Consider the following 15,043-nt stretch of genomic DNA (forward strand, 5'->3'; position numbering starts at 1 on the left):
GCAGTTGCTTAAATAGTCCATCGTTCTCATTGCTGTATGCATCATTGCATTGTTGTGGTGCAGCAAGATTCTGCAAAGGCCTGTTTTAGGGTGCCATTTTCAGATATTGTGTGAAAGACTTGAGGAAGACAAATGATGACATACCATTCACTATTAACTTTCTTCTTATCCTCAAGGGCTATGGTGGCAACGTGACCCTGTCTTCTAAAGAATGTCTCTACCATTTTTTGACACACTTCTTGGATGTTTGACTTTGACCGGTCAGATAAGACCCAAACTGCAGACTGTCTCTTAATTTCAGAGTCATATTGGTAAATCCAAGTCTTGTTACTAGTGACAATGTTCCACATGTTTTGAGCTTTCCTGTTGAAATTTTTTCAGCATGTAGTGGCACCATTCCACACAAGCTTCTTTTTGCTGTTCAGTCAGAGAATGAGGCACCCACGGAGACACAATCTTCCTGACGTGAAGATGATTGTGTGAGATATCATTCACTGTCATCGATCCAATAGCCAAGGTGTGCATGATATCCTTACGGGTTATACATGGGTCTTCTCTAAGCAGTTTCTCAACAAAAACCACATTTTACTGAGTCACTGCAGTTGCAGATCAATTGCTTCTCTCTTCATCTTTAAGGCTGTTTCTGCCATGTCTAAATTCTCCAAACCACCAGAATATTTGTATTCTTGATGAACCAGAATCAGGAAATACTGCTTGCAAACAGTGGAGGCACTGGTACTCCTACAAATCATATTTGAAGTCATAACACATCATTGCTTGGAAATGCTCCCATGTCAGTTCCATTTTCAACATCCAGATATGGCAGCATCTCAAGGTCAGGCACTTCCTGTGCATGAGAAATTTCAAGGATACAGATATACTGTTGAATTTATGCTAAGAAAATGTTTGGAAGTAAAGCATCGCAGACCATTTATTCCATCTTTACTGGTTTTTGTATATCTGGAAACTTTCAGAGACCCATGCATATATATTAATTTTACTAAAATTCATTTTAAATTAATTTACATTTATTAATCAGTTTTTCATTTTCAGTAGAAACATAATATGCTTTGTATTATAGACAATGGATTTATTTTACTTTATGGTTTATTTATATTTTTAACATTTTATTTTTTATATATATTACTAATATAGGATTATTTCAATCCAGGTTTTGCACTATGCTTTTCGAGATTATATTTGTACTTGGTACAGCCAAATATCAGATAATGAAGAATATTTAATTAGTGTTCGTGAAATGGTTCAAAAAGTAATAATTGCATTTGCTAGCAGGTAAGTTGAACAATCATTTAATGTGTGTATGTATGTGGGTGTGCGTGTGCGCGTGTGCATGCTTGAGTGTAAAAGTGGTAAAGTTTATTTCCCTACTTTCTTCTAATGTGATGGTTCCTCTACATTCCTGGTCATGTGATGGGGTTCTGCTGCTTGCCCCCTAGACAAATTGGATAAGTCAAGCAAACACATTAATTGTTTTTGAGGGATGTTGGGCATAATCCTTACAATATACATACCATATTATTTCATATTTTAGACAATTATTACTTTTAAGTAGAGATTTTCAGTATAAAAATTGGATGATAATTAGAAGTATAGTTTAAAAGAATTCATTAAAAAGTTCTTAACTATATTTTAAATATATTAGTAAACAAAAGATATAAAACAAAATGAAATATGAAATTTTCATTATATTTATTATTATATAAAAAATATTTCAAGTTTAAGAAGCACTCAGATTTTAAATTTGGAAACGTGAAAGGAAGTAGATCTTAAATTCAAAATGATGCAGCATATTTACATTGGATGGTGACAATTATTTTAAATTCATTTCTAATGTATCTGAAACAAAAATTATATCAAATTCTAAGCTTTCTGAGAGAATGTTATAAAAACAACTATGCAGTGTACAATGTAAAAATTTGCTATACAGTGGGTGATCGGTTAATGAACAGTTCGGACTATGAACAAATCGGATAACGAACACTTTCGCGAAAGATTTTTATGTTCGGATAATGAACACCTCACAGAACAAACACAAGAAGAAGAGACGTAAAATAATGAATACCAATTGGTCTTCCCTTATCTTCAGGCAACAATTCGAAACTTTTTGAAGTGCATGAGACGTCGACATCAACACTCAACCCAGTATATACTGATTGGATAGTATTCCTCTGAACTTTGAACATCTCCCTTAAAATTCCAGATTTTTATTTTTCTAACAGAAAGAATTTTTTTAATAATATTTGTGAGATTGTCGGGCAGGCACTCGTTAAGTTTTGTATCGGTTTTTATTTTCGAAAGGTGAGAGCATAATAGCAAAGGTAGAGAGTGAGCAGAAGATGTCTGATGTTGCTGGGCAGTATGGCTTGAACAGGTCTACAGTAGGCCACAGTTCAATCTTATCAAAGAAAGATACTGTATAATCAAGAAGACTCAAGCAACTTAAGGAGTAACAAAAATCACATCTGAGAAATAATGAACATTGAAGAGCTTATAATGAAACCAGAAACTGATCTGATGACAGAAGAACGCCAAGAACTCTTGAATGAAGAACACCAAGAAACTTGGCGAAATATGTTTTCTTCTGAAAAAGAGGATTAATGCTGACATCTGCTATTAAAGATCTTTTGAAGAAGTGGGATGATGTCAGAACAATAGCTTTAGAATGGCATCCAAACCAGGTTGAGGTTAATAGGCTTGGGGATCTCTACAATTACAATGCTATTAATTACTTCTGAAAAATCTTGCAGAAGAGAGAAAAGCAATTGACATTAGACAGATTCTTTAACCTCCACAAATGGAAAAAACATGACTAATAAAAATGCAAGACTGTGTATATATGTATTTTTATTATTTAATATAAATAAACATAGTAAGAAAGTATATATTTTTATTTTTTGGGGTCTCCAGAACAAATTAATCAAATTCCCATAAAAACATGTGGTAAATTGATAATGGTTAACAAATGATTTGGATAGCGAACAAAGTCTTTTGAATGGATTATGGGTTCATCCAAGTATCGGATTATGTTAATCGATCACCCACTGTATAGAAGTTTTGTAATATGGAAGTTTGACTGTATATTAATATAACATAAATAATAATAGTATGTATAATTAGGCAATGATTACTTTTAACATTAATGTGTTTTATGTAAATATTTAGGTCGAAAGAAGTTGAATGGGTTCCATATCTTACAACAAGATTGGTTGATGACTTTGCATCTCATCTTCGTCTGTTTCGACAAGCTCAGACAAAATTAAAAGTTGCAAGAGAAATGGGTATTTGTTTATTCATTTATAAGTACTTATGATAAATATAAGCTTTTTATTTTAAAATATATATGTAATTTTAAAAACCTTCAAAAGGGAAGATACTTTAAAAGATAAAATCACTTCAATCTTTTTAAGTCCTTTTTTTATTTATAACAGAAGAGATTTACTTACACTAAATGCATTTCAATTTGTATTTTCCAATAGTGTCTCTTCAGTACTTAAGATAGAAACACAGAGCAAGTAATGCATTATGTCACAATAAAGTAGTTTGAATTTACAATTCTTTTCATTTACATGTTTCCGCCAAGGCAAATTTATATATTTCAATCTAATTGTTGCCAAGTATTGTTTAACTTTTTTTTTTTCAAGTTTTCTTCCTGTCTCTCCTATGTATATTTTTGGTTTGTGATATGTACATTTAATTTTATGGGTTGGTATGACATTACTAAAATGTGAGAAGTTGGAGACAGAACAAGAGCCTTTTTTCAAAGTTGGAAAATTTCTCTAACAATCATTTAACAATTAATGCAATTAAGCTGTTTTTATGCATGAAAAAATGACCCAAACTGCTCTACTCATTCATGAGAAATGGAAATAAAACTTCTGCCTAGTTTATCTATTTCCCATGGAGAGATCTTATCTCTCCTATTGATGAGACAGCTGCCTGTGTGATGCAGCCTTTGCATCTTGTTCCATAGGAAAGACTTATCCTCCCAATTGAAGGGGAGTCGGAGATAAAAAGAGCAGAGATCCCAGGCTCCAGGTGGACACACTCTTCGAAGCGCATGGGCCAAGCATCCATTCATTCATCTCTCGTTTCTCAGCTCTTGTCTGTTTCTCCTCCCACCTCCAAAGAAGATCCTTGATCATTGTCCCGACATTCAAATAGACTGGATTCAAAGACATCTGATTGTTTACAAGAGGTATTATGCTTAGATTGATGTAAACTCTCTCTCGGTTTATTAGAAGTATAATTAGCTAGCTTGTCGATAGATATATTTTAACTTCCTTGTATGTATTTACTCAAGGCTTTATCTTATGCATTAAACTTTTTGTTATTTGATGTTGATTAGATTTACTTTGAGGCTGGACTCCTATCAATGAACTGAGTAGGTATTTTAAAAAGAGATTACATTTCAATTTAGTTTTGAATATTGAAAACAGAAATTCACATATTTAAAAAAAAAAGTTTAGAAATGATAGATATTTCTTATAAGTATAAATTTGAACAAATATATTTTTAAAATTTATCATGTTTGATTCACATAAGAATGTCTTATTCTACATTATGTAGAGTGTTAACAAGAAAGATATTTATTATTTTAAAAAAATATTGGAACCAGGAACAATATATCAACAGTTGAGTTATGGATAAATGTTCCTTACCTCAAAGTTTTTCTTCTAGCATCAATACAGTTTACAGTAATGATGCTAAAATATTCTCCAAAACCCCATGGCAGTTTGGAGAAAATTTAATTGATTATTTAGTTTTTCATCAGATATTATTAAGCATTTGCTGTGGCCATTGCCTCTTGTTTAGGCTTTATGAATACCTGTGTTTAGGACAAGTATGCAGTAAACCAACTATTATTTCTTACCTGACCGTTCCAAAAGAAGAAATTCAGTGTACTTACATTGGGAAACTAGTGAAACCAAGGACTAGTGCTTGACTATCATGTTCAGTTGGCATTGGAGAAACACTATTCAAAGCATCATGAAGCAAATAACTCTAGTTTGGACAGATGCTATCTTGTTGGAAAACAACTGTTATTGGAAGGTGTTGCACCTGGTGTATGTTTAACATTTCAACACATTTGGCATTGGCATTGATAGTTAGTTCCATGGAAGAAGAGGCTGATTATGGTATTATGAACGCACAACATGTTTACCTTTTGGCTATCACAAATGTGTTTACATCAGATGGATTTTGCAAGTGCTGTCTGCAACTGTTTCCCTAATTATCTTAACCATATTTGTAGCTGTTAATACATAACCATAATTTTTATGTGTAAACATTTATTGTCTTCTTACCACAATACACTTTATGCATGATCTATGATCATAACTTTTGCAGTAACAGTTTGAAATTTTTTAACTTTTTTCATTCATGGGTATATAGCCTACAGGAATGCAAATACAGGTCATTATATCTTGAATAGTCATTAGCAATTTGACCATTTCACTCTTTAATTTTTGACTAGTCGCAGCATATTGGTAGTGAGAAGTGCCATGTTTACTCATAGCAGTAGTATGAGTACATGTTGTATATGTTCAATGTATTTCTGTTCTTCTGTCATTTTACAAAAGAATACTGTATTTGTACCAAGGATGAAAATGAGAAATAGAGAAATTTATGAACAATATAAACAATTCCTCATTAAAAATGACTGATGGAAATTTTAATGAAGAATTCTTTAAGTTGTTTACCATCTGTCTCTGACTGGAATTTAAAAAAGGATAAAAGATTTGAATTTGATCCAAAATTGTGTCTGGTCATTTAAATATTTAAAAAAAAAGTGTGTTGTTAAAATGATTTATCTTATGGAATTATTTAATTTATATTTTATTATTTGTAGTACTCATTTTTTCTAATAACACTCTTTATATATATATATACAAATTATTTAACCTAAAAGTAAACATATAAAATAGAAAAGAAAAAAATGCAAAAAAATGGATTTAATATATTATTTAATTTTTATTATTGTATATTACTTTTTTTATAAAATAAAAACTTTTAGAAAGAACCTAATAATTGATATGAAATGACGTAATTTAATTCCTAATTTTAATAATTTTCAACCGTGCAAAAAGTAATTAAAAAGTAAATTTTATTATTAACAAATTATAATATGAAAATTATATTATTACAAGTATTAAACTATTTCATATTACAGATTCAAATAATTGTCCAAATCTACATTCCTTATTTTTTGATTTGGAAACAACAATGGAACAAAATTTATGCAGAGATCTTGTATCTACTTCACCAGAACATGAGAAAGGTAACTTTAAACATTTTTCATTCATTTTTCTTCCACATCACAGGAATAGCAAAATTGAAGATTCAACCTTTATCTTAAGGCTTTTTTCTGCTTCAATTCATTAACTTCAAAGGCTTTTTATTAAATAATTTTATTATATCTGCAGTGTGAAAAAGGTGAATGTGAAATATTTTTTTTTACTTTGTCTTCTGTTAGTGAATAATTTAATAAATTGAAATTTTATTATGTGAGAATTTTAACTCATTCATATGCTATTTGATATAAAATAACAAAAAACAGCTTGCTATATTATATGATATCCTTGCTTAGATTATTTACATGCAGAATCAAATTATAGAAATGATTGATTGTAAAGAAATTACAAAATATAGCTCCTCTTAGAAATAAAGCTATATATTATAAACATGCTTTAAATATAATTTTAAAAAATAAGACCATGGAGGTAAAGTGGATGAAGCAATTCAAATTACATTAAATTATAAATAAGTGATATATTAATCTATAAAATACAATGTATCATATTTTATTAATTTGATTGTTACTGTAATTTAAAATTTCGTAAACAGTAAAAAGACTATTTATAATGTTTCAAATGCCCTCTTTTTTTGAAAGAAACGAGCAAAAGCATAATAATAAAATAAACAAGGATTATCAATCACTACTAGAAACCTGGTTGAATGTATGTGTGAATTGGTGTGATAGTATTATCACACCAGTAATCAACAAAAAACTCAAATAATTCCATATCAACAATACAAGCTCACATAGGACTTGGCTTGGCAAACACTGAGCTGGCATGTTCTTCAGAATTTTTCTTTTTATTAATTATATGTTGCAAATATCTATATAATTTTTTTTTTTTTTTTTTTTTTTTTTTTTTTTTTTGTTACTTTTGTGTTGGACATGCACATGTTTTCACCTACTTGAAATTTCCTTTATGTTCCATTTATTTTTAAAATTAGGTATTCCATTCTGCATTTGATATATGTAACCTGAAGATATTAGTTTAAAAGCAGAATAAATTTTTTTTCATTAAAATTATTTGAGTTTTTGCTGGTTATTGGTGTAATAGTGTGTTTATTTAAACAAGAATTGTTAGCAGGAAAATAATTGCAATATCATATATCTTTATAATTTAACATAATCAAACTAAATTAAAAAATAATTTACAGCATATTAATTTTGAAATGAGTTATTTACAAAATTAATGAATGTTAAAAAAATTAAGACCTTGTATATTCAAAAACATTTGTAAAACAGAAATATGAATATAAAGCTATTCATAATTTGAGTTAAGAGTTATTAGCATGTTAAAGTGAAATTGAAAAATTTTACAACATATTAATGTAAAGCAGTTTATTTTAGTTTTTTTTTTTTATTCTTATTCTCTGTAGCTTATCTTAGAGAACTTGCAGAAGTATTATTGTATTTATTATTGCCACAAGAAGACTTTCACAACAAATTGTTAAGATATATTGTTAGAGTAAGCAAAAGTTTTATAATTTAGCAAAATTTTTTTATAATTAAAACAATGATTAAGTAATGAAATAACTTTCTTTTGATAGGAAATTGTAGTGAATATTGTATTGCTTCCTCTCATTAATCTTTTCTCTGATCCTGATTATATTAATCAAACTATCGTCTGGTTGGTAAGTTAAATTCAGTAAATAATGTTTTTGTAAAAAAGAAAATTTTTTAATTAAATTATTGCACTAATATTTTATTATTTATAATAATTAATATTTAGAGGTTTTCAAGGTATTAAACAAAAAATCCATACAAGGATATTTTTTTAATAATTTATTTTATTAAAATATAGAATCAAACAAAATTTCATAGTGATTAATAAGTTATTCAAGAATTAGATCTACACTGTAATCAGCTTTTTTCCTCATTTTTATTTTAAAAGAAGCCAATAACTTGCAAACACTGATTTAAGAGTTTGGTACAACTTGTATTTGATATTTGATATTATTTTTTTTCTAATTCTGTTGTCGATTCTCTTGTCCAATCCCTGCATAAGTTTTCTCTTCCTTTTAAGTAGTGCCAAAAGTGCTCAATTGGTGTAAGATGGGACATTTGACACATTTGATATAACAGATGTTGTATTTCTAGAGAATGGTGATTGTCTGGCCAGAGGACATACTTTCTATCAGCATAGTGTTTTTTAAAGAAAGGAATCAAACACTTCTGTACTCATTCTTTGGAATAAATTTTAGCATTAATTGCATTGCCTAAAGAAATGGTGAAAGATGACCTCCATATTAACTTTAATGCTGTCAAAATGATAGAATTGCTTATTTCCAACATAGTTGCTGCTGGCAGCAATAAGGAAAGACTTATTGTCTATGATAATCACAAAGCTAGTTGAAGGTTTCAATAGTCTTTCTCATAATTACAGTCTTTAATAATTTTTACAGCCTTTTTTATTGTGTTTCTAATTGATTTTGACTGTTTCAGTGCAGAAATTCATTTCCTTGTGATCACATTTTTTCTTTCAAAATACAGGTTATGTATTGTTGGAAAATATTTTATTTCCAAGCTATCTGGTTCTCTGTCAGTCCAAATACTCCAACATTTTTTAATGCCCTATGACAATATTCAAGTATGCAACTGAATGGCTTATCTTGATTCACTGTTTTAATGATGTGGAATTTGCATTTTTAGAAAATGATTAACAGTGTAAAATTTATTCCAATTCTTGTTCTTCAAGTGGAAATCGTCAATCACATTTCAACTGTCATTGTATTGTCATTATCTTTTGAAGATTCTATTTTGAATTCTCAACCATCAACAAATATGGTTTTGCTAGTAATGTTTCTGTAAACAAAAGCAGTTGTCTAGCAACTACTTTTCCTGTAGAGATGCTTTAGTTGCCATCAAAAAAAAAAGAATTAGTTATAAAATATAAAATTATTTGTATGGATATTTTTATTGTAATACCTATATATGATTCTGAAAACCAATTTTAGGGAACTTTAGAACCCTATTCATGTGGTTTGCAGTAATCTGTGATATTGGATGCTTCTGTATAAAAATTTTAGAAAATTAAAATGTTTTGATATAAAGATTTTGATGTTTGTTTATAAAAATTTAAAACTACATGTAATGTTTTATAAAAATATACAGTACAATTATAAATTGTAAACAAATCAGTTTTAGTATATATGCAAAAATCTTTAAATGTCAAATATTCAGAATATTTGAATAAATCAGAAATCTAAAAAAGAGTTAATTTATTTAGAAAATCTTAATATAAGAAATTATTCTTAGTTTATTAGTGTTCAATTCTAAATAGCACAGAGATTATACTTCCTTCATTTTTAGTGTTTTTGTCCTGTGGGCATTCAGAAAGCTTTTATCATGTCCTCTGACTGTCTTCGAAATTTGTCTTATTAATTATTTACATAAAGAAAACATTGAAAATAAATTTACTTAATTTTTTATACATTTGATTTGATTCTCTCCTGCCAGTCCCAATTTTTATTTTCTTGAATGTCACTAAGACATACTTTAAACTTTATTATTTTGTAAATATTTATCATTTTACCAAGATTTATGTAACTTTAATTTAAATAATTATATTTAAAAAAGTAACCATATTGCTAATAAAACACTCATCTGTAGAGAAAAAATTAATAAAGTTTATTTTAAATTATTTACTTCATTTAATTTTTAAGCCTAATTTAATACACTGATCTTTCATAATAAAACTTAAAAATTTTCTGATTTAATTAATTTAATCATTTTTAATTTACAGTGCAAAGATTCTTTAATAACAAGTGAAGGATTTCTTCTTGTTCTTCGTTGTACAGATAATGCAGATGAACTTCAAGCAGTTAAAGAGATTGTAAAACACGAAATTGCAGTTCAGAGATCAAGAGACACAGGAGAACAAGATGGTATGAAAATAAATTTCAGTATATTTAATTTTTCAATGATAGATTTTATTTTATACTGTACTACAAAATCATGTATAAATGTAAATATGGAACTTTAAAATAATCACTGATAATAACAGTAACAAATGAAAATGCAATAGCAGTTATGCAACCCGATGTGTAGAGATATTGGCAATAATGTGTTTCCTTGTCAGTAGAACCCTTAGTCAAACATAACATCAAGTTGATGATAAGAATATATTTAAAACACATTGTACATCTCTAGTTGTAAAAAAATATGTTTTGAATTACTATTTTTTTGAACTGCGTATTATAATTACATATATAATATAGTACATATATAACAGTTAAGTAGAGCTTAAAAATATAAGTTATATTGATTAATTTTAAAATTATAGTTGGATCATTTAGTCTAATTATATGTATGAAAATGTTCATTAACTTTTTCTTTTAATTTTCTCTTAACAATCTAAATTTTAATAAATAACTATATTTATATCAAGCAGTTATTTATTGTGATGTCATTAGAACGCAGAGCTGCAATATTTAATCATTATTTTAAAAAATCATGTGTCTTCCAGTCCAAACTGGAAGGTCATTTATAGTTAATAGGGACATCTGACCTGGGACTTTGTTAATCTCAAGAATGACCCTTGACTTTATTCTTGAGATTAACAAATAATAGATGGACAGGCTTGTGGGTATCATTGGAAATTTGTAGGTCTTCAATTTGAAAATTGCTACCTAATCAGATAGTCAGTTAGAAAAATTGTTGAGGATTTTCTTCATGAAAACACAATAATAATGTATCAGGCATATCAATGAACAAAAGATAGACCAATAAAATAAAAAGTATCAGTAAATTATAAGGTTTAATTAAAAGCTACATGTCAAATTATGTTAAATGTGTAATTATCATTCTAATAGTGGATAAGATTTATATTATTTAGCCAAATAAGCTTATTATAAACTTAATTTTATTTTGTATGATTTAGATCATTTTTTATTTTAATATAATTAAACAGATGCAGAAATAAAGCAACAATTAAGTAGTCTTTGGTATGTTCAAAAAGTTATAAATACGAGATTGCAGAGATTAGAAGAAGGAAGTGTGGATACTGATTCAACGGGTTTACCAACAGTAAGATTTATTTAAATTCATTTTTTTTTATTTAATATATTTCATTTTTATTTATAATGTTTAACAATAGCACAAGTAAAAAATATATCCCAAAGATCCCATTTTAATTACATATTTAGAATTAAATTCAGGAAAGTATTAATTAGCCTTTATTAATCTTTATAGACATGGAGCTATTTTATATATTAATAAGTGGTATTAGTGAGATATTTCAGTTTAAGCATTTGTTTTAAGTAGTTAAAAATTTTATTTACAGAAACTATATAAAGGAAAATAAAATAATAATTTTGTTGTAAAATTTCTTTTTTAAAGATCTCATTTCAATGTAATTGTATTTTGATTTTTTTTACACACATACAAAGCTATATAACATACTTCTCACAATTATTAAGTTATTAAAATTTATATTGGATCAAAGTTTACAATACTACGTGGTACGATCCAAAAGTTCGGGGACTGCAGTAATCTATGACAACAAAAGCATGTATTTGAAGTTACAGCATATGAAATGGATTCTACAAACCACCTCTACGTGTTCAGGTTAATTTCACCCATGTCATGTGATTAAACTGCAAGTGCTGCTGTTTTTTTCCGGAGATAGTTACCTTTGTTCTGCGACGTAATAAAAGTGGAGTTTCAAAAACAACCTCCAACATTAAATTTTGTCAGCGTTTAGATAAAACACCTACGGAGACTTTAAAATTGCTAAGAAAGGTGTATGGTGATTCTACCATGGCGAAGTTGAAATGTTGGAGGTTGTTCTTGAAACTCCATTTTTATTATGTCGCAGAACAAAGGTAACTATCTCCAGAAAAAAACAGCAGCGCTTGCGGTTTAATCACATGACATGGGTGAAATTAACCTGAACATGTAGAGGTGGTTTGTAGAATCCATTTCATATGCTGTAACTTCAAATACATGCTTTTGTTGTCATAGATTACTGCAGTCCCCGAACTTTTGGATCATACCACATAGTTTGATTGGTCTATGTCAATAATTCCTTACTTTGTCTATTGAAAAATAGGAGATCATGACTAACTGATATGAATCAGCACTTTGAACTGTCAGATAGTCTTCTGACATAAATTGCATTATGGTTCTAAATAATTATATTCAAATTTATATCAATAAATTCTAAATTATATGATGAGATTAAATCTGCCAGTTCAATTTAGTTAAGAATACAAATTTATAAGTCATTAAAAATTTTTATTTAAAAGTCAAACCTATTTTTAACTTGCAATCAATAAATTCAATCTTAAAAGTGAATACATCAGCATTTAATGAATGTGGATAAGATCAAAATTACATTGTTGAAATTCTGTATAAAAGTTATAATAATAATTTGTCATGTAGAGAAAGAATTAAAGAAAAAAAATTATTAATAATCTATATAACATGTAGAATCTTACAGAAATTTTAAATACTATAAATTTTAATACTTGATGTTAAATAAGTAAAAATTAATTTAAGCAACATTTTAGAAATAGTAATATTCTTTTCTTACTATGCTGTTTTACACCATATATGTAAATGTAAAACTATACATATATGAAAATAGATAAACCTTTGTGATGTCAAAAAGCTTGATATTGCATGTATTGACAGAAATTGAACAATAAAATTACTTTATCATTCAATATTTGGATTGCCATTGTAATTATATTGTCTTTTTATTTATTTTAATATTAGATTTTTAATTCTAAATTTGATTATTTTAATATATGAAAAAAGAAATTTTATGCAATGAATTGAGTTTATTCAAAAATTAATAGATTATTTATATTTAAAATAAATTGTTTTTTGTGGTTATAATTAATTTTTAAAAAATGCTTTAGGATATAGATTGGAAACAGCTGACAGATCCTGGAGTAAAGTTGTTTTCTTTACCATTTCATGTTGTTATGACTAATGGTATTGCATTATACTATTTTACAGGTATGTTAAAATTTAATAAAATGTTTTTATTTTATGTTTAACAATTAATTGTGCTTTTAATAACAAAATGTAGAATCTTAATGAAAGTTTAACAATATAATACTAGTGAATACCAATATAAAAACTAATGGTAATTAATACTGTATTTTATAAAATATATATAATAATAAATTTTTGATCTCAGGATCCTGTGATAAACAAACACCAGTTACCAAGGGGCAAAACAGTTGGCATGTGCTCCTAAACTTTAGCGCTCCATACATTGCAAGGAAAAAAAAGAATTAGTTTTTAATTAGATATTTCATCTAGATTGTGCATTATTTATTTTAATTTCTATTAATTTTATCGATAAAATTTTTATAGTTATGATTCTTTTATGATTCTTCTATGATTCTTCTTCTATAAGATTGACAACATAAAAAACTTTGCAAAAGATATATCATTTGTATTTTATGAACACTAATGTCTCATTGAAATTTAATAGTTTGCAAAATTGCTGGCAATAGATTTGATAGGTTCTCCCCTCAATTGACTGTATATACAAAGTCAAGGACAATAAAATTCAATCATGCAAATTTTATGGGATATAATCAAAATAATGAAGTGAAAATCAGATTTAACTTCGGAATATAGATATAGTTTTAGGTAAAAAAAAAATCTTAGATTATGAATTCATGAAAGAAAATGGAAATCTGAGAATTGTAAAGCTGCATCCAACACATCAGAAAGGTTCAACCAATAGTCATTTTATCATTTCATCATATTCTCTTATCAAACAACTGTTTGAAGATACAAAGGCATTCCATTCTTTTTTTTCTATTGTAACTAGTTTTGTCAGTTTGTCTTCTGGAATTTTCTGCCATTCTTTCAACAGGATCTGCTTCAATTGCTTTCTTGATATGTAAATGCTATTTAGTAATGCTACACTTGAAAATTTTGCACATATTCTCAATTGGATTGATGGACTAGCCACTGTAATTGTCCTAAGCCTGTTTTTCTTCTAAATTTGTCCATTTAGCCTTTGTATGGTAGCCTCAATTTGTATGGTAGATGTCCATCCTTTGTATGGCAAAGCATTGTCATACTAAAAAATGAATGCATGCTGGGATGCTGGGAAAACAAACTCTCAGACAGCAGAAGTTTCTTTTTGCAAAATTTCAACATAATTGTTAGTTTTGATAGTGTCATGACAGAAAATAAACAATCAACACTGTAAGCTAACATAAAGCTCCAAATGTAGGAAAATAACAAAAATAAAATGAGATGTCTAAGAAGAATTCTTGGAGTCTCAGTTAGGGATGGCTAAATTAAGGAATTATGAAATAAGAGCAAAATTAGGAATTGAACCAATATATAAATATATAAATTTAACATTGGTTCAATTCCTAACCTTGCTCTTATTTCTTATTTATAAGAAGTACTGATTCTTCCAACTAAATCACGTGTCTACACTCTTCGTAGGTTCAATTTCAGTTGGAATTCTGTCCACTTTTTTGACTATGCTTATTTAGCATTGTTAGGTATAGGTTTTGCTTGATGTAATACAAGCAGAATCTGAATCATGCTAAATAGCAATGAACTATATGTTTCAAAATGTTTATGTGAAATTTTGTGGTCATTTGTTCAATTTTTTTTGTGACAGATTCTGTATATGAGGACATAACATCTTAGCAATGTCCCTGTCAAGGTATCAGTAGATACAGCCATTTACCTTGTCCAGTGTCACATGGCCTGTTACATAAAGTTGTATAATTGAGTATATAG

At 27.9% G+C, this 15,043-nt stretch overlaps 1 protein-coding gene across 2 annotated transcripts in view; it reads left to right on the forward strand.

Moving 5' to 3' along the window:
• Window positions 1-15,043, forward strand: part of LOC136977542 (sorting nexin-13-like) — a 154,165-nt gene that overhangs the window by 104,772 nt on the left and 34,350 nt on the right. For both annotated transcript variants that reach the window (XM_067273040.1, XM_067273038.1), the window contains 8 exons: window positions 1,172-1,293; window positions 3,184-3,299; window positions 6,191-6,298; window positions 7,693-7,781; window positions 7,864-7,947; window positions 10,059-10,200; window positions 11,226-11,341; window positions 13,180-13,279. In XM_067273040.1, the coding sequence (XP_067129141.1) occupies window positions 1,172-1,293; window positions 3,184-3,299; window positions 6,191-6,298; window positions 7,693-7,781; window positions 7,864-7,947; window positions 10,059-10,200; window positions 11,226-11,341; window positions 13,180-13,279 (877 nt within the window). The remainder of the gene's footprint in view (window positions 1-1,171; window positions 1,294-3,183; window positions 3,300-6,190; window positions 6,299-7,692; window positions 7,782-7,863; window positions 7,948-10,058; window positions 10,201-11,225; window positions 11,342-13,179; window positions 13,280-15,043) is intronic.

This window comes from Centruroides vittatus, unplaced genomic scaffold (assembly GCF_030686945.1).
Source record: "Centruroides vittatus isolate TY-2023 unplaced genomic scaffold, ASM3068694v2 contig_460, whole genome shotgun sequence".
Lineage (NCBI taxonomy): Eukaryota > Metazoa > Arthropoda > Arachnida > Scorpiones > Buthidae > Centruroides > Centruroides vittatus.